We start from the raw sequence: 20,711 nt of genomic DNA, 5'->3' as shown, positions 1-20,711 counted from the left end.
GTCTGTAGCCTCTTTGGCTGTGTAAATACAATAATCAGAGCGGACTAATTAAATGAGACATATTTTCCTCTCTCTCAGAAAGGGTGTACCTTGGACAGTGACTCATACTTGCATGCTCAGTAAGAAAATATGAAAAATATGACATCAGAATCAGTTTAAAAAAACATTGCAATTTTAATGACTGGTAGACAAAAGTTGCATGCTTGCATAATGCTTGCAACAGCTGCAGGATGTAAACAATGACAAGGTGCAAACGGTTTCTATACATTTTGGTGATTAAAATGATAACTTTCAGGGAGATCCCTGCGATGCAGCGGGCTTGCATGCTGTGGGATAGCAGGTGTGAGCTGTATTGTGTTAGAACCAGAAATTTCAGATGTAACTTGCGAGTGCATGTTTTTCTTTTAGCCACAGGAATAAAAATAAAACATGCCAATTTGTACATGATTATGATCGGCTATAACCGGATCTCTCTTGTTTGACATAAACAATGCAACATTTTAACAGACCTGCAACATTTCAGTGGTTGCCTAAGCCCAGTTATCTGTTCTTCAAAGGCTTCCACTGTCCCCTAGCTCCTCCCTCTCTGTACCGTGTGACAACAACAACTCATCCACAGAGCGGAGCTGCACTTTTCAGCTCATTTTCCTCCTGTCATTCCTCCTCCTATCTTTGATCATTGTCCCGCCGCTCAGCCCCCCCTAAACCCTCACTCAGCACGCCTTTTTTCGGCAGCTCTTTTTACTTCCCAACTTATCTGAGGAGCTAAACTCTCGTGGATTCTTTCATTTAGGGGTGTCTCGGCAGGCTGGGTTTTATACTTTGAACTTCGGCTACTCTCTTCCCCTCCTGTAGGTGACCATGGCCGTACCGGCTGCTCTGATCCCACCAACTCCTCTGGTCCCACCGCCTCCGATCTCGACTCCCTCCGCGACGACGTCCCCGCCGTCGACAACTTCATCACCGTCTCCATCCCTGGCCCCCCCATCCGGACCCGGACAGAACCTGTTCAGATCAGAGCTCCTCGCCACCAGCAGCCCGGGCATCCCGACCGCGGCTCTACCCCCCAGCAAACCCGTGTACTCGACCCCGTCGCCTGTTGAAAACATACCACAAAACAATGAGTGCAAGATGGTCGAGTTGCGCGGTGCCAAAGTGGCTTCTTTCACCGTGGACGGCTGCGAGCTCATCTGCCTTCCTCAGGCTTTCGACCTGTTCCTGAAGCACCTGGTCGGCGGACTGCACACGGTCTACACCAAGCTGAAGCGGCTGGAGATCACGCCGGTGGTGTGCAATGTGGAGCAGGTCCGCATCCTCAGAGGGCTCGGCGCCATCCAACCCGGGGTGAACCGCTGTAAACTCATCTCCAGAAAAGACTTCGAGACTCTGTACAACGACTGCACCAATGCGAGGTTAGTGGCGAGCTCTGTACGGCATTTTGGCTTAAATGTCTTTACGGACAGCCGTGCGTAAAGACACGGGAGCAAGGAAGGGGGAGACATTTTTCCTTTTCTAAAACAAGTGGTTCAAGCGATGTGATGAACTTATCAGACAGATTTAATAATTATTTGTTACAGATTGTGAAATTATTAATACGCGTGGGCGTACAACCTGACAGCGTGCTCCTCGTTAGCTGTTGGACGGGAAGAGGCCAGCGCGCACCATCAGTGAAAAAGTTCAGTGAAAGTTTTTAACACGTGCAGGGCAAAGCTGTGCCATGATGGATAGGCTGTCTGCTTGAGAACAAATGAATCGATAATGTAGGCTACACCTCGGCTGAGTTTCACAATGCTGCTGAATAAACGTCAGGTGTGTCGAGGTGCCACAACAAGAGCAATCCCGGAGACAAGAGCCCAGGCGTCTTTCCTGAGCCTTACTTTACTGGAATCCTTAATTTAAGGAAACTTTTGGCTCAACTTTATTTTCAAATGACTCTGGAATAAAACTAGGTTGTGTCTTGTTATGTGCCCTTGCTACAGGGGGAATACATTTTCAATTATGACAGCTTTGATTTTCAGAAAGTAAACAAGACAAACTCAGAATATCATAATTAGAAGACATGGAATATTTTTTTTATTCATTTTTTCTTAGTATTGACAGCCAGCGCATTTCTTAAGGAGGCTGCAGTACACTCACGGCTCCTGGTGAAAAAGGGTGTGTGAAGCCATTTTTTCACACTGTAAATGCTGTAGATAATTGTCTCTCTCTCTCTCACACACACACACACACAAATGTGTCTTAATCAAACATTCTTGATTTCTATTAAACAAGGAAATTAATATATAAAGTGACTGAGCCATATATGTGAAATTTAGTGCGTTTACCCATATTACCAAGTAAAATATTTTGAGCTTTAAATGTTTTAATATGGAGTGATTTAAGTGAGGATCAATATTTGATTAAAAGCCATTTTTGCTGTCCTGTTGCTCCTAGCTTTGATGTATCGCTCAGTCTCACAGGATAGTTCAGCCTGGTCAAATTTACCATCTTACCTGTCACCATGATTGATTCCATATTGATCTCCTACCCAGAAATGAGCTGGAAATGCAAATATGATGGAAAAGCTCAGTGGGGAATAGCAATAAACACTTTGAGTCACTTGGTTGTCTCAGTTTGAAAGCATACAGCCTTTTGCAAAAACATAGTGTGAGATTAAACTTAATTCTGATGATTCGATGCATGCTTGATATCACAAGCACGTGTGAAAACGCACTCAGACACGCAGACAGAAGTTGCAAACAGAAAAAAAAATCTGCACTATTAAGATCAATGTGTATGCTGAGGTTTAATACGTCTTGACCCTCAATGCATTGCTTTTTCTGCAAAGTAGACTGTTAGGCCTTGTCAGAAAATGCAAAATCAGATAACTCACAACATTTGAGGAAGACCCTGAGAGGAATATTATTACCATGAAACATTATTCTGAAGCTTTTTTCTCATGATGTTCATTATTTCAATTTTAATAGCCTACAGTTTTTCTATCAGTAAACATAGTTCCTCGTCTCTTTATGCTTGCTTAAAAACAGTCAGACTCACGCATCTACGTGTGATATTTGGAGCTTATGAATATGCTTCAGCTCCATATTTCCACTGCAGTAGCAATCGTCTCAACAACTCACCTGTGCACTTTGGTGCTTAAGCATCATTTACATAAAGCACCAAGGGAGCAGAACACCCCCCCCCTCCTCCTCTCTCAATAGAGAAAGACACACCATGCGGTGATCCTCCTCTCAAGCCTGGCGTGGGGCTTCAGGTGACAAAGTATGTGGTTGAACTCTCCGGGTTGTCAATGGGGGGATGGCCAGCGATGGGGTTAAAGGATAATGCAGTGCCTCGCGTCGCTTTAATGACGCTAAAGTGCTGGGCTATTACGGGCACATGGACAGGACTGTAATTGTCTCTGAAAGCAGCCAGGTACTCCCGGTGCTGGGCTAAAATCAATCACTCAGACCCGGCCTGCCCGCCTGCCTGCCCCATTTGGAGAATTACATCATGGAACAGTGAGGCATCCGCTGGATAAAAGGCTTCTGTTACTTAGAAAGAGTTGATTTTATTTGCAGGGATGTGTGCTTTACACCGTCTGTCATTGAATTGCTGCTGACAAAATGATCAGTCTGAGTAAACAGGACACAGGTTGCCCTGTAGGTGAAAACGAGTTCCCTCTCCAAAGTCGATGTTCCGTTTTGCTCCGACTTAGTGTCAGTGAAAAAGTATTTGAGTTCACCAGTTAACCTGCTCAGGTTACACAACAACACCCTGCAGCCTGAGATAGTTTAGCTTTTCATCTCGCCCTATTACCACAATGTCACTACTCTTTTTATACAGCGGCAGAGTGGTAACAATGACGTGAATAATACTCCTGTACAATGGGTCTTACTATTCCACATGCTGTTTTTTTCCCTCTCGCGGTCTATTGTGCTAAAACAACACTACTCTCATTTTGCACACAGTGTGAATGTGAATAGCATCACAGAGCACCGCTGCATCCCGCTGATTTAGTTTGGATGTGGACACAAACAAAGCTCCAACCAAATTGTTCCCCACCATGCTTACTTTTGCATAACACTTTTTGAACACATTAAATGCCGCTCAGAAATGTAGTGCAGGAGCTTTTTGGTTCTGTGGTGATGGATTAAAAAATGAGAATTTATAAGGGAAAATTCTTTTTACGTACTTTTACAGTGAGTGGTTGAACTGCGTGTGCTTTGCCTAATAAGCGGCACAGTATTTTAGTAATTATTGCTTGTCTTTAAAGATGCTGGGTATATAGTCATTCTTGACCCCTTCATTTTCTTAAGGACTCTCGTGCGAGATTAGCAGTGTTCACTCTCGCTCCCAGACTGATCCAGGTTAGTAATCTCCCCTACATTATGACTCTGGCCCTCCAGGAGCCCCCTGTTCCAGCTACTTGTTTTCCTTTTCATTTTCCCTGTGGTGGGGTGGAAAAGGTTCTTATTGCTTTGTGACACTTGAACTCTCTGAAAGGTTATTATAACACAGGGGGCGGTGCAGAGATATCACATATCTCTCATTGGTCTGCTTTGTGGAGGCAGGCTATCCGATGCTGGGGCGCAGAAATGCAGCAGTTAATTGACAATCATTGTCTACCCTTGAAGGTTAACCACACGCCCCAGACAATGTCCCACCACTGGGAATGGGACGGCTTTTCACTTACATGCCCTTCTTAAATAGATTTTCCCCGGCTCGTTTCAGTCAAGCAGATCTTACCCTGAAATGTTACGAGTGACAGGTCACGGTGAAACGACTTTTTCTTTAACAGATATATTTAATTGATAGTGATATGACAGAGAGTGTTATGAGAGCTATCACCTCTTTTGTTCTTATTTCAAGAGTGTTTATGCCTAAACACACATATTTGCAAATGACGGTAATTGTTTTGTTTAGCGCTCAGTGTGAGCTGCCACTGAGGGTGCCAGCTTGTCTCTCTCCCTCCTCTCCTCTGCTGAGCTCTCTTATAATATATTTGTTTTCTACAAGGCACGGATGTGTTTACAGGTACTCAGGGGAGATTTCTGGATTCCATTCAAATCATTCCCAGTCAGAGTGGGTGCTAAGATACCCGTCACCCAGCAACCACATCCAAGAGGGAGCTTGGGCGATAATAACTTCAAAAACAGAGTGACAGATGCCTGATTAGAGAGAGAGGGATAGAGAGAGAGAGAATGGTATACAAAGCTGTTTAAAATCCAAATCTATTCAAGTACTTTCTTGAAAGTCAAATTGGCCCTCATATTGTGTGTTGTTTCTTTATTGGAGGGAGAAAAGCATTTTAAGCATTTTAAGTTTCTCTCTCTTTCTCCCCTCTTTTTTTTTTTTTTACATTTTTAATCCTTCAGTGGGGCTCTGCTAAATTTGATTAGGTACAGTACATGTGCTCAAGTCAACTGTGCAGTTGGCAGATGGCGGCAAGGTGTTTTCTTTTTTTTAACAAACAAATAGTCTCCTTGAAAATCAGAATTGCTTTATTGACTTGACATTCACTCAGCTGGAACAAGTGCAAATTACAACATTTTTTAGAAAAATCCACAGACTGGCTCAGTTGACAAAAGTAACATACATTTCCTTCATTTCTTTTAAGTGCAGTTTTTTTTTTTTTTTTTTTTTACAGCTTTTCAATGAAGCTGAACCAAGACTGTGGAAAGCACAGATTTCACTTGTTAAAGAGGCTTTGTTTGACACTGTCTAATGTCATTTGTGGATTTAGAGGCTATTTGCATGGCGAAGAGGCCTGTATTGTTAATTTGCCCGTTGGATGCATTAGTTGTCCAAGCTCCTATCTTATTTGCATGCCTTTACTGGATCCGCTGCAACAGCAATTGAATCACCAATTAATTCTTCTACCAAATGAAATGGTGAAGAATCGCACATGGACATCAGGTCTTTTCACGTTGATCAGTTTATTAAAACGACCTATTTTTATGATGTTCGCCGACCATAAAGGGTTTTTAGCTTTGATTTTTATAGACAACAGACTTAAGCTGTTTAAAATCTATCTGTCAATAAGACTTATCAAGCATATTAAACTAGATTTGTTAACACTGATTTTACCTGATGATTTTACACTTGAGACTGATTGCCTGACAGGCCAGCAATAGATTTTGGGTCACTCTGATTTCCACCCTCCTCTCTCCCCAGTCAGAGCTCCTTTGCTTGTCTTTACTCACGGGCTCCTTCACATTACAGCACATTTAGGGAGCATGGCGGAAGTCAGTGACGCTCGCACCAGGATGTTAAATGCTACTGACAGAAGTTAGAGGGAGCAGATGAGATTTCCTGATTGGAGAAGGAATGCAGGTCCTTGCCTGGCTCTGTCTAATATGGTCACATAGAGAAATTGATTTTCCTCAGAAATTAATTAATTTTTCATATAGCCCAAAGCTGGAGTTTAAAAAAGAGTGCACACTTGCTGGTTTCCTATTTTCCCCCTTTTTTAAAGAATTATTGCCTAATCATATTAATACTTTTGCCCCAAGGATGAAAAGATAATTGTACAAATGCATTTGGAAATATGTATCACTGAGTATTTATGATTAAATTATGCAAATAACTCCGCTCCCATCCTTCGTGGGCCCAGATTGTCTAATTAGGATTGATATGGCGAATAGATGTTGGGGAATCTGAATACAAGCATGTCCAAAGAGCAGAAAATTGAAAATGACAAGGCTGGAATCCTTAAAAAGTGTGTAGGGCCCCCCCCCCTCCCCTTCTCTGTCTAATTCAGCGTAACTGTATCAGGAGTTAATTTTCCCCGGCTTCATTTCTCGTCTGAGCTGACAGGAAAAGGAATCCATCAGGGAAGCAATCTCAGATGGGATTCCACAAATTTCCTCCACTTGTTTTTTCTCCCCCTCCTCATTTTCGTGGAGGCTATCAGGGATGAATCTTCTCCTGAGTAAACATGCAGATGTTATTCCTCCAGTGTCAGTGTTTTTGGAGCTCTCTACTCAATACAAAAGACTCCTCCTAATAATTGAAATATATTAAGAAAGGAATGTCATCCAACAAAAAGCCCTTTGTACTTTTGGAATTTCAGTGAAGTATTGCACATCATATTATGATAGATCAACTTTTTTTCTTTTACTGAAAGCTAGGAAACACTCATGCAGATGCACCTTGTAAAGAGAATTTTTGTCCAACATCATCATGCAGTTGTCAAGTTTAATATGTCGTCGACTGTTAAGAGTTAGCTACCATGTGTTTATGGCAGGTGATGGCAGAGTAGGTACATGCAAAGACTCCAGAGAAAGAATGCCAGAATAATCAAATGTATCAGAGTGATCATATATAAGTGATTTTCCCAAGTCGTCAATATATTGCAGTTTATTCATATTTAATAAATCCTGCACTAGAAATGTGCCGTTTCAAATTCTAGTTGGACTTACCATAACAGAGACTGCCAGACAGACACACTGTACATTGACACTAGTTTGAGCCCACAGTTACATGTAATTTAACAACAGCCGTGTTCCTTGCCGGGCTCAGCGGTACATCACAGAGAAGAAATCAGGGAGGAAATGACATCGGTTTCCACTCTCTCTTCTTCTGTTGTTAGCTTCAGATGAACGGCACAGCACAGGAGCGGCTCCAGTGCCTCCAACAGTATCTATTAAAGGGCTGATTGTTATCTAATCTTTACCTGGCGCTAGCTGGAAAAGCCCTGAAGCTAATGACACTTGAGACTAGCAGCACATTCGGTGGTGGTTCAAAGTGTCTGCTCAGTCAATACCTTCTGATGAAAAACTAAGAAAACGGCCCCACAGCTATTTATGTGAAGCCTGAATTCACTTAAACACCAGAAACACTTTATGCAGTCAGTTTGTTGCGTTGAATTATAACTAACAATGTGCATAAAATGAGTTCCCGTCGAGCCAGCAGGCTAGACACTAAACTGCTCTCCTGTGCCTGGATTTGGAGCTTCGGAGACTCTGATGTTCAATTCAGGTTTTAGTGTCCAGAAAAAATCATTTTGAAGTAAATAAAGCATTGAAATTGAAGTTAAACTATACCAGCACAAGACAACAATTAGGATGATTTACTCTTATCAGCATGCCTCTTTCCTTTTTTACTCATTTCTGTACAATCAGTGCATTATGAAGTCAGTGTGCACAAATGCTAAATTACCAATTTAAATTGTTCTCTTAATATACATTTATAGGTCATATCTAGATGATTGGTTCTAGCAACAGCATTGGACACTGATCAGCAGATTGTTCCAGATCTGTCTTTCAAATAATGGAAAAAAAAAAAAAAAAACCCTCAACCATAACCTTGCTAAATCTGCTCAATCAAAATTCAGTCATTAATCTTAAGGTCATTGTATTTCTAAGATGAGAAAATCAAGAAAAAAGTCAAATAAACGAGAAAATATGATTTTTGTTAGCTGATATATTAACTTTTAAACACTGCTTAGGTTTTTGAAAATTAACATTTAAAATAAAAAACAATGTTGATGACAGAAAGATATTCTGTGGTGTTGTTTGTCCTGTAGCTCTGTTTTCAGGACAGAATCATTTCGGTTGTCAGCAGCTCAAAGTGAATGAAGCAGCTCGCTCGGTGCACTGTAAAACGATAAGGTCTGCAATTTTGGCTGCTATCCATAGAGATAGCCACACCCAGAGCTGCTTCCTGACGGCATTGCACACCTGTAGAGGTTATGAGCGGGGTATCAATATCACCAGGTCAACACATTTTCATCTAACACTGACATCTCTCTTTGCCTTTCACCCTCTCTCTCTCTCTGCTTCTGTCTCTCTCCCCCTCTAAGCCTAGTGAGAATATTGGTGGGAGTCTTTATTGGTTGCAGCGCTTGGGTTTCTCTCCGCGTAGACTCAAATGTCACCGTCTCCCTGATGTTTCTTTAAAATCGCCTGTGCCACCACTTGCTGTGGCGCCCGGCTATTATTACCCTCCTCTTAAAGAGTGACAGTCGGGTCCTCAGAGACGTGACACAAACCTCTGTGGATGGAGCTGTAGTGCTGTGTCAAGCCGACGCTCCCAGCCAATCAGATAGCACGGAAGCGACCACTGTACTCCTGGCATGCTAGGAGGTTAGCAGAAAAGTCAGGAGTCAGCTCAGTGCAGTTCATTTTCGCACATTAAAACCTGACTTCTGCATGCCTTTACTTTAAGATACAAAATCTAAATCATAGACTTTTGTAAATTAAGTAAAGCTTGTGTGGTAAGAGTCACTTTTTAGCTGTGATCTTAAGTTGTCAAACTCAGTCCATGCTAAATGCCTTGGAAGCAATGTGTTGTAACAGTTACTTGTGTCTGCTCCTAGTCGTTCCACAGTAGTGCAGAAAATACAGTGAGACATGTTCTCTATGGAACTAAACATGCTTATGGTAATAAAGCAGCCCTTGGCTGAAATGTCCACATACATTAACCCTCTGCAACTTTCACATGAGGATTGTGTGAGCGTGTTTGCTTCTGTGCAAGTGTGTGTGAGATGCTCAGTGAGAGAGAGAGAGAGAGAGTGTGTGTGTGTGTGTGTGTGTGAGAGAGAGAGAGAGACACCCTCGCACTACTTCACATATGAATGGTCTTGTGTGAAAAGGAGGATGAATTGAGTCAAGCTGACATAGCATGCCAATAAGCTTTGTCTCATTTCCAATGCCGTATTCATTTGTGCCACAGAGAGATTTATTGCATGATTGACAATTATGAGAGGGTGACCTAGTTCTTTGTGATGGAACAAAAATGGTTTTCATCAGTTGCCTTTGCTGTCTTTTGCATTGTGTGTGTGTGTGTGTGTGTATGTGACGCTCCCTGGTAAAGAATAGGGATAGCCTCCATGCAATGAAACACTTTTCCCCCCTCCAACTATTGAAACTCATGCGTTTTTCTCGTAATGGCTTCATATATTTTGCATAGAATCACATCATCCACTATGTCTGTTCCACAGCAGAAAAAATGAATTTCCTACCCCATTAAGCAATGTGAGCTGTCTAAATGGATCACGTTAAAGTGACATTTTTACGAATGCTCTTCAATCTCCAACTTTGGTGTAGAAATAAAAAGAAAAGGAAGTAATTTCGCTGTCTGTGGTCATACTCACACACACACATATATGCATATATATCCTCAGCACACAGGATGAGCCATTTTCTGTCACCTCTTACTGCACAGTATCTCTGACCGTATTATTGTTGTTACCTGATCACCCAAATCACAAATACACTCACTCTTTAGCTGTTGTGACTGTCAGTAAAGAGCTTAATTTGTGCCTTACATTTCCCAATTCTTTTATTCCTTTATAGTTCATTCTACCTGTCTATTAGCTGTGTCTTTTCTCCATGTGCGCGAGTGAGCGTGCGCGCCCAGTCAAGCTTAGATTACTACGACTGTGAGGAGGAAGTCTCTGCACCTCCTGGGACTCCTGCTTGACTGGCCCCACAAATGATACAAGCCAGGGTTTAGTTGGGAGTTAATATCCTGCAAAATTGTCCTGCACAGCCTCGGCAGAATGTGGATGATTAAATGACACAAGCATATCAAAAACATTTTTCTCAGACTAGTGGCTGTTAAGTGTTGCGCCGGTGCGGCCCGTCTCCCAAGGTTACCATTAAAAAGAAAGGAATAATCAGTGGGAAGTGGGTGTCATTGAGCTGTGATTGTGTGTGTGTGTTTTTCCATGTGTGCACCTGTATGAGCGTGTGCGGGGATGCTTTAGATGTTTTGTGTAATGCCCTGTTTGAGTGGTAATAATATCTCAATAGGATTTCAGGGTCTCATTGAGAGGTTTGGTAGAAGGTTGAGAGGACATATGCTAATTGTGGCGGAGAAGGCTCGTCTCTCAGAAACACATCCCACCAGAGTTTTCCTTGTACACTGGATGCCAGACTTCCCCCAATGACAAGAAAAAGGCTTGAGGCTCCAAAGCGATCCATTTTATCCTTTCTTTTTCAAAGGATGCGATGCTTTGTTTTAACCTCTGCCGGAAAGGAGATGAAAGGCAGTGTAATAAAGCCAAAAGGTCTTTCTGTAGTTATCAAATGGCCTTTCACTCCTGACCTTTAAGATGCCACAGTAGGAACTGGAGACAATGCTAGAAATACAGATCGGATTTCAGAGATCAAACACCTCTTTGTATAGTTTACTTGCATGGAGAATAAAGAACAACCTTTCACAGTCCATCATTTGAACACAGGAAAAACAAAACCCAAAAATATTTTGGAATAGAATGAACTGCCTTGTCAGCACCTGCACAGATCAAACACTTAAAAAAGTTCAAGTAATGCAGCAACGGATGCATTTCTTTATTTCTTCCTTTATCTGATATGCTCTTGCCACAGCAGTGGGCTTTGTATGAGTCATCTGGGACTGGGCTCTTGAATGCGTGTGTGCGTGCATGCGTGCGTGTGCACATGCATTTACAGTACTGTGAGTTGCTTTTTACATTATGTCATTAACATAACAATGTAAAGAAACATTTTCACAGAGCTGTGCTCTTTGCGTTTCCTGTTGTTGCATGTTAGGCTAAATTATTCCGATTGATGCTGTCCACCAGAAAGCCTTTCACAAACCAAAGAATGGTGAGGCTTGAGATGAAATTGATGCGTGGCTGTAAGATCTCAAGTCCACTGCACTTCTATTAATAGTTAATAAGTTTCTGAGCCTATATGTACTGTACTCTGAAGTCTTAAAGCCTCAACTTACACATATGATTGTTTTGCTTTAATATGGCTACTGTGACACGATTTATAGTTGATGGATATAGGCGTGATGTGGGAGGTTCAGACGCGGGTTTATCAAAATGACAAGGTGCAGCATTGTAATGACAGGCCTACAATACCCAGCAGCCCATTTTTTTCAATCATGTCCATAAACGGGCTGACTGCAGAGATCGCTAATCATGCCCTTAGACGTAGACGTTATCAGAATCTGTGATGGCACCCAGCATTCCTGTCATTCTCCACATTCTACCGAGCGGCACTCGCACTGTGAGTGTGGAGTGTCGGTGCCTGTGGACCCTGAAGGGCTCTGTGTAAGAGGCCCAGTTGGGGTCCTGCTGGCCCAGGCCTGTTGACAGTTCCTTGGCACTGTTGTCTCAGCAGGAAGACATCAGTTGGAGCAACAGAGAGGCCGTGGATGAAGGCCGTCTGGTCAGCACAGAGAATGGAGTTGGAGAAGATTAGGCTTCACCCACGGGTCATTGTGTTCCCAGAGCAGGCCCGAGCCCGCCGGCCTCAGTATTGTTAAAGGGAAAGGTCAGGTCCAACGACCAGGCTAAGCCTATTAAACAGCCCGCACTGCTTCTTCCTGGAAACCTGACTGTGCTTTCTCTTAACTACCGAACAGGGGAAAAATCAGCTTTGAACAGCTGAGGTCGGCCATATCCTGATGTGAATTGGAGACCACAGCTAATTGAAAAGAATATAACTGTATACTCATATGAAAGCATTGCAGTCATGCTTCTTTAGCACACCAGGCAGCCATTTCACATGGCATGTTTCACATTTAAAGCGCTGCTAATTGTTTTACAGAGCCCTCAAGTTAGTATGCTGTACAGTATGTGCGCCAGGCTGCCAGAAGTTTGCTCTGACAGATCCTACCAGTGTCGAACAAATCCTCACATTTATATCCTCTCAGTGCTAAATGCTTATGTACCGCATTCATAAGGTCGTCTGAGCCCCAACACACTCCCATAAGTCTCCTTTAGCTGTAGTGATGGCTGATGTCAGGGATGTCTGCTGAATGAAAGGCAACACAGGCAGATAGCGTTTGATCCGTGATGGAGATGAGTCCACATAGGAGTAGAGCTAGTGATTAATAATGGTGCATCTGGGTAAAAAGGATGTCATCCCCTGGACGTCTAATGAAAGCTCTTGAACATATCTGGGAGAGGCGATATGTTGACAGTGGATGATGCAAATGAGGCTAAATGTGAGAGGAAACCTGAAATGAATCACCCCGCTGTCTCAGTGGCGTTTGTGTGTGTGCGCGCGCGTGCACGTGTATGTGCCCCGACTAGCAGCCAGCCGTTTACACCGTACAAAGCTCGGTGTGACACTCTCCCTCCTTTGTCTCAAACTGCTAACTGTATTTAATTTCACATCTTATCGGGCCGGGCTTTGTCTGTCTGTGAGTCTCTGCACAGTGGAGGCGACCCCCGGAGATAAACTCTGTCAGGCTCTGGGGTGATTTATTAAATTCTGATTTCTGTGAAGGACTTTAATGTCGAGGGGGTGGGAAGAGCGGGAGGGTGGACGGGGGTGTTGGCGGGCGGGGTGGGGGGGGGGGGGGGGGGTGGTGTGGGGGAGAAAATATGTCGCAGGTGTCTCTGCCAGCCCCGGGCACTGTTCTTTCTCCATTACCAGCATTGTTAGGTATAGAGAGGCAGGAGAAAAGAGAGAAGTAGGAATCTATGCTGAATTTCCTGTCTTTGTTGTGGCAGTGGGTTTGTTTTTTCCCTCTGTTCCAGGCCAGAACAGCGGTATCAAATCTCACTTGTCTGGACTGGAGATAGCGACTCGAGTGTGGAACGTGGGTTAGTTTCATCGGGGGCTCGACCCAGCTCGGTTTAACGGTTATATTTTAATGCTTCTCCCTCTCTTCCCCGTGACACCTGAATGGGGCTCTAACCCTCCATCCAAATCTATTAGGTAAATCCTTTGACCTTATCGGGCTCCTTATCCCCCCCGATATTTGAATAAAGCCTGATGTCAGGACATGTGTGACATTTTTTGACGAGTTCAGCAGATTTTATGGGCAGCTATTACAGCCTACGTGGACCCGGCGCTTCAATTTAAAATATTTTCTTGTTAAGCACACTTCACAGGTCAATTGTGACTGTGCCGCAGCTCAACGTGTTAATTTTAATATCATTTTATTCATCTCAAATGCATCAGCTCCTCCCCTTTGAAACCTATTTTACATTTCTCTTTCATATCACCTTAATCTAAATTGATGTGTTATCATACATGGATCTCAGAGGAGGGGATCAAATAATGACTGTCAGTGGTGCATGGTGAACTGTGTTTTTGAACATAATTTGGTCCTCTACATTATAAAATATGCTTTAAAGCCAAACCGCAAGGTGATTTTCATATGACCCTTTCCTTTGTGAGAATTGTTTTTTAAACTGAGAACAGAGCTGTAAAAGTGATGCGTTGCTTCCTCTGATATCTGTGAAGCAGTTTGATCAAAAGGTAATATTGGAGAGGGGCGCTGCTGGTTCTTGTCTCCTACACGTTACTTCCCAAAGGGCTCTTTTCTCTGTGACACCTCGATTCTCTAAAGCGATGAGTGGATGATAAAGAGTTGTGGATTCCATATATTTATTTATTGCTCGTATTGAAGAAGTTAATAGAAGACTGTGGGCTGTGATGCGTGAAGGGCTGCATGGGACAGGACTTCTTGTCTTAGATGCAGAACTATAGAAAGCCGGGCTGAACACATACATCAAACCACACAGACGTGCATGTGCACAACTACCGACACACACACACGCACATCCACGCTCTATATCAAATAGTTTACCCCCTCGCTTTCTTTCTCTTCCCATTTTTCTTTTCAAACCAGGGCATATCCCACTCTCAGGGTAGCTATTAAATCAAACCCAGAAGATGAGTTTGCGAAGCCAGAAACTCAGTCTTACTTGTACTATCCAAAACTAAACATTCAGAGCTCAGCAGCCTCCCTGCTCCTAAAAAAAGGAAAGAAAATAGTTCAACCCGATCAGTTTAAATACACTCTCTCTCTTGCAGAAGCAGAGTTTGTTTGACCTAGTATGCAAACCCTGGTTAGCAGGTTTGATTGAGCGGAGCCGAGGATCTTAGGGCCGGCTCCTCTGATACCTACGTCTCCCTGTCTCCATTGTTCTCTGCAAGTCAGCATCTTTTGTCTTTGCCACTGATTTGTCTTTTGATCTGTGCGAGTGATTTATCTGCATGGAATCGTTTTTCTCTCTGTTCCCCCTCAGGAAATTTGGAATGAGGCTGGCCTAACCTTGCCAGGGCCAAACAAAGCCCGAGAGCTGATCTCATGTATTTTGATGCACACATATACACACACACAGAGCTCAGACTTTGAGAGGGCTGGAAAAAAAAGAGAGAAAAAAGCAGCCTGATGGTGTCCGTTGTTTTGTGTTTTTCTACAACAGATGTAAGTACCTCGAGCAAAATTTCCATTTGGAAGTGACATGTTTTTCAAACTCGAAATTATTAAATGGTAGTAAGTGGATTTAAGTGGATACTTCTCATGCAGGCTACTAGGCCGCTCCGCACAGACACCCTCTGGGAGCGCAAGCTCTGCTCGCTGTGGCTGAGATCACCAGGTAGGGCTAATGGAACGGGGACCCTGATGTCTTCCGACTGCAACAGTTTTCCCTCTGTTTGCCTGCTTAAAAAACGCCAGAGGTTGGGGGGATTGGAGTTGACAACCCTGAGGGGATTGGAGCTGTTTGCCTTGTGTGCTTTTTTTTTTTTTCCACCCACCCTCATGTGCAGCTGTTATAGCATCCTCCCTCCTCCTACCAGCTGCCAGATAGAGAGACACACACACATAGAAAGACAGAGAGAGAAAGGGAAAGAGAGCCTTAGTGAGAGGGAAGGGTAGGAAGGAGGCGGGGGGAGTAAACACAACCACTCAACACCTGCTGCCCGGTGAAGAGAAAAGGTGTGTGCAGGAGAGAGGGTAGAGGGGGGGCACAGAGATAGGTGGTTAGGGAGAGGCGACATGAGCACAAAAGCCTGAGAATGTGTTAATGTGGGAGTGAGGATTGTGAAAAAAACAAAGATTAGAGGAGAGACAGGTGGGGGGATATGCAGGTAGGCTACAGTATCACACTCTAAACCTTTGGTATTCTAAGTGCTCCCTCATGCGCACAGTCTGGTTATCTTTAGTGTTAATCTTGGAAAAATATAAATATCTTTGTTCCGAAGGCAGTAGTCTCATTGCTCCAGATGTTTACGTGCTTTGATCAACATTGTTTTGGGGTTGAGGCCCAGCGTGTTTGTCTGAGATCTCAGAGAGAGGAAACTTTTCCTCAGCTACGCTAATTATTTTTCCATCACCAAGCCGTCACCAGCGAGAACTCTTCATGTCCACATCGCCTCCCAGGCAGCAAATAGAGCACATAACACTGGGAGAGCACGAAGCTGTTGTGAGCGTGTTTGCACAATTAATGATTTCCGAGATAGCTTTCTTTCTGCAACATTTTACTCGTGGATTTAACAAATACTATAGCGCGATACCATTGGTGATAAGATCGGCACTGAGAGTTTGTGCATGCGAAGGTATTTGATTCCTGTCCAAAATGTGCATATGCATTTAAATCAAATGAAGAAAGCAATCTTTTTAATCAGCTATTTTCTCTGTATCAGAGAGAGCAGAGTTCCCCCCCCTGTTCCGTTTGGGACCAAATTGTCAATTGGCTGACATTATCTAAACAAGAAATATTAAAACTAATTAAAGAAATGTCTCTGTAAAATCTTGATAAGGCTGAGGTTATTTTTTTCTTCCTTTCTCTCTCCGACTGCTGAACTGTGTGCTCTGTTAGGAGACTTGCCACAGGCTTGTCTGAGCAGAGGAAGTTATGAAACTCCTACTGCCATATCATTTGCACAAGGAAGTTTCAGCCTGTTCCTCTGGCTCTGTTGACTGGAGTCCATAAAACAGCTTTATTAAAAATGACACCATTCCACTCTGTATTTGCTCAGTGGCTGCTCATCTAGATTAGGTCACATGTTGCTGTGTAGTGTGGCCAACAATAGCCAGAGTTTATGACAGATAGCAGCTGTCTGGGCTGACTGTGTTGTGATAACATATTGCATACTGTACATCTCTAAATCTGCTGCCTTCTCGTCGAGATAATCTGCTTCTGTTTTCAACAGAAAACTGTCTCGGCCACAATTCAAAAGCAAGTCAGCGCTGTTCCAATTTCCTGTAACCAACTGCACGCGATAGTAAATCATGAGGCTGAAGTGACATGGCAAAGGCTGCACCAACTCCCACAGAATGTGAGGCTTTTTCGCCAGAATTGATGTAACACTGTTACTTCGTATTGCACAAGATAAATAGCTCAATGAGGAAATCGGCGTATGTTTCTCAACCAAAGCACAGTTTCATCTTGATAAAAAGGCCAAAATCTGTACCATCCAGGTAACACAAAGCATATCGAGTGTCTGCATTGTGTGCGCTTACAGGAGCGCTTGTGTGTGCATGCCCATGGATGTATAACATAACACCACAGAGGGAACACAGAAAGGGAGGGGTGAGCATTCAGAATTATGTTATGGCTGCCTCCTGTTTAGCTTTTCCCAGAGCCCCGGGCGACTGGAAGGCATCAAGGACACCTGGGTGCGACTTTATTAAAGTATGAAATGAGAGGTCAGTGACGCGACGGTCCCACACATGACATCCTGCTGCTGGCCCTTTCTTCCCTGCCTCCTCTCCTCAGTCCAGGGCTCTGATGACTCCTCTATGAAAGTCTGTTTCATTAATCCCCCTGAGGGTCCCCTCAACTGCTCTTTCTGCCGCTGATACAAATTTAATTCCTGATAGGTCTGTTAGATGGAAGCTGTGTCTATCAAGGCTTTTAATTAATGTGGCACTGCTCTCTGTGTATCACAGTGTTTATCTGAAATTCATGACCAGGGCGAGGACGGACGGGATTGTTCAAAGATGGCTTGTTTTCCCTTTTTGGTTGAAATGTGAATTTTAATTAGACACGGTTGTTACTCTGAGGGGTTGTAAAAGGGGGCTCTGTGCTTGTTACAAGGAGGCATGTGTGTGCGTCGTGTGTGTGCGCAAGGTAACTGCGAGCTTTATATATTCACCTACTGTCGCACCTTTCCAGTGTGTTTATTTTTCTTTATTAATGCTCCAGTATTTTGAAGCAAAACAATGTCGTTAACGGCTTCAGGAAACTACCTACAAAAGTGCAGTTGACTAAATTCTTTGGGCTTCACTGTAAATCCAGAGGCTGACAATGGGCTGGCCCGACAACTGTTTGTACTGGCAGGTTATTTCCAGCCTAATAGCTGTACAGTATCATTGTCAGCCTCTTATCATGGCAGGCACAGCCATTTCTGACACACTGACACCTCAATGGTGTGTGTGTGTGTATCTTTGTGTGTGTTTGTGCACTTGTTTGCATGCATGCATCTACGTCTGCAAATAATTTGAATGTTTATACGTACTTTTTTGCCTCTGCGTATATTTAGGACCACTGTCAAAATCTGTTGTTCTAAGAAAAAGATGAAGTGATTTTTCTCCCCTTGTTAGCAGACTCGCCCCTCAGAGAAAGTGTCACAGAGAAATGAAAAGCCGTCTCCAGCTGTAGCTTCGGTCTCTAATAGCATGGACGGTGCCTTGAGATGGTTCTGATGGAAGATTATCATTTGTGCAGCACACTTCTTAGCACTCTTATCCTTGTCCCTGAGTCTAATTTGTGTTGCGGCTAATTTGTATGCTGTCCTTAATGGTTGTGTTTGGGTTAGTTCTGAGTAGCACAAAGCCTTTAATTGTGAGGTTTAACATTTTGCAATTAAAATCTCCCCTCATTGCTCTGAGGAATGAATGAGCCGTCTTTGATGTGCTTTAATCAGCCGAGATGTATTGTAGTTTAAGAAGCATAAAGATGCCAGATACATTTCTGATTTTAAATTGACACACTCTTACACCTTTGAAGATGATAGTTCCCCCTCCCCGCGCTTCGCCCCTCAACCCCGCTGGCTTAAAGCAGCGAAAGCTCGGTCCCTTGAACCCCACTCTCAGATTCTGGGGCACAGATCTCTATCTCCCATTCTAAAGTGGCCAAACAGGATTAGGAAGAGGAGCGCTTCTATTTCACCAGGACCAAGGAAGCGTACACAATGATTCACCAGAGCTTGACTAAAGATCTTAGATGCACTCTGCGACTGTATCAGCTGTTATTTTCTCACCTGTTAGAGGGGCTTTTAGACATCCTCTGTAAGACATGCTGATGTGATCAAAAGAGCATTTTTCAAAAGCAAACCCCAGTACAAACTCGTATTTAGATGTTTCTATTTCCTCTCCGTGTCTTTCGTGACTAATTTCTGTCGCACCATTAGCAAATGCTGGAGAATGCAGATTATGGCGGCGTTCTCCAGAGGTATCCTTGTTTTGCTGTATTGTTGTCGAACAAAAAACCTCATTAAGATCAGAGGGGGAAAAAAAGGAAAATTTTCTTTTTGGGGGAAACGAGGTGGCAGTTTGATGAAGGCTGATTGGGAGCATCTGGAGGCTGTTTTCAGAGGACATAGCCCTGAGTGAGCAACCCTGGCATTTAAGTACGGCCCGCTCCTAGAAACTAAAAATCTCCCAGCAAGCAAATTAACGGGAGCAGGGATTTGGTAATAATGGAGGTTCTCGGCTTTTGTTTCAGCGTGACAGATGGACAGTGTGTGCTCAAATTGAATTTGGCTTTAATTGCATTGTGGCGTTTATAATTTATCTGCTCCACAGATTTTGTTTACAGGTTTATGGGGTCTTGAAATGCGTGTTTGCTCTCTTCTGCCGTTTCTTCTCTCCTCCCTCCCTCGTTCTGCGCGAGCGTGCGTGCATGTCTGTGTGTCTACGTGTCGGCCAGATCCTTTTTCATCCTCCACTACAGCGGGATAAAGGACACTGTAATTCTCTGAGAGTGTGGTGTTCATTACCGTAGCAGTTTGCCCTCCAGGGTGAATGTGTTCAATAAGCGAGATTGTCTTTTTTCCAATATACACTTAAACGGTATAAGATTGCAAATGTAAGCTCCGTAGTGCCCGTCTGCTCCAATGCTCAATGTTCAAATCATTTGGATCACTTGGATAGGTGAACACAATATAATCAAATATCTCTCCTTTTGAATAACTCCTGCACGTGTGCACAAGGACACGTATGTTAGCTGACATGAGGGCACACTGACATACACATGCACATACATATGCGCACAAACAGACCCATTCAGTTGCTTTGTGCAAGAGAAAAAGAGCCTACTTGAGTTGTTTTCTCCTGGCTGCCTGTGCAGTTCTACATATGTTGAAGTGCTTCTTCTGTATCTAGGTGGGCAGGGTGGTCGCTTCTTTCCCTTTCATGCAAATAGAAAGCAGACACTCGAGAAGCAGAAAAAGCATTTGTATTTCTTCGGAGAAAGATGCATGATACAGCTAAGCATAATTTCACCAGTCTAAGCCTGACACGCTACTTTTTGCTATACAGTGATTACTCAAATCTTATTCTGGACACGAATATAAAGCCAGTGCTTTGTCCCATTCATTTGCGCAATATTTTAGTTTTTTTTTCTTCTTTTTTTTCTTTGGACAGACCTCCTGCAGCATCTCACAGTGGTGATAAAGATTACATGCTTGTCTCCTGCTCCATCTAGCTCTTCTCTCCTCTCCTTATCCTAGCCTCTGCCACCCTCTAATTGATGCACCCCTGCCAATTTACACTTCAGCCCTGGCTCTGACCCCTATTAACTACCTGGCCTCACTCTCCCAGGGAAAGCACTGTGTTCAGGGAGAATCCCCCCCCCCCAATCAACTCCTCTTAAGACTGCTGCTAAACACATTTTCATACTTAGCCAGAAAGAGAACTCCTCTTCACGCTCTGGCCAACTTTTATCTGGATGAGTGAAAAGGATAAGCCGAGCTGGGCTGTTTCCCTAAACACACAGTGTCCCACAACACAGCAGTTTATCATGGGCAGGCCTCGCGGTCATTTGACAGAGGTTATTTATTTTA

The 20,711-nt window shown here is 43.4% G+C and overlaps 1 protein-coding gene across 2 annotated transcripts in view; it reads left to right on the top strand.

Annotated features, from left to right (window-relative positions):
• Nucleotides 1-685: 685 nt before the first annotated feature.
• dachd (dachshund d) overlaps nucleotides 686-20,711 on the top strand; it is a 91,471-nt gene continuing 71,445 nt past the window's right edge. For both annotated transcript variants that reach the window (XM_041950488.1, XM_041950487.1), the window contains exon 1: nucleotides 686-1,412. In XM_041950488.1, the coding sequence (XP_041806422.1) occupies nucleotides 862-1,412 (551 nt within the window). In that variant the 5' untranslated portion in view covers nucleotides 686-861. The remainder of the gene's footprint in view (nucleotides 1,413-20,711) is intronic.

The sequence above is a fragment of the Chelmon rostratus genome, chromosome 13, assembly GCF_017976325.1.
Source record: "Chelmon rostratus isolate fCheRos1 chromosome 13, fCheRos1.pri, whole genome shotgun sequence".
Lineage (NCBI taxonomy): Eukaryota > Metazoa > Chordata > Actinopteri > Chaetodontiformes > Chaetodontidae > Chelmon > Chelmon rostratus.
This window is presented reverse-complemented; position numbering and strand designations above follow the sequence as displayed.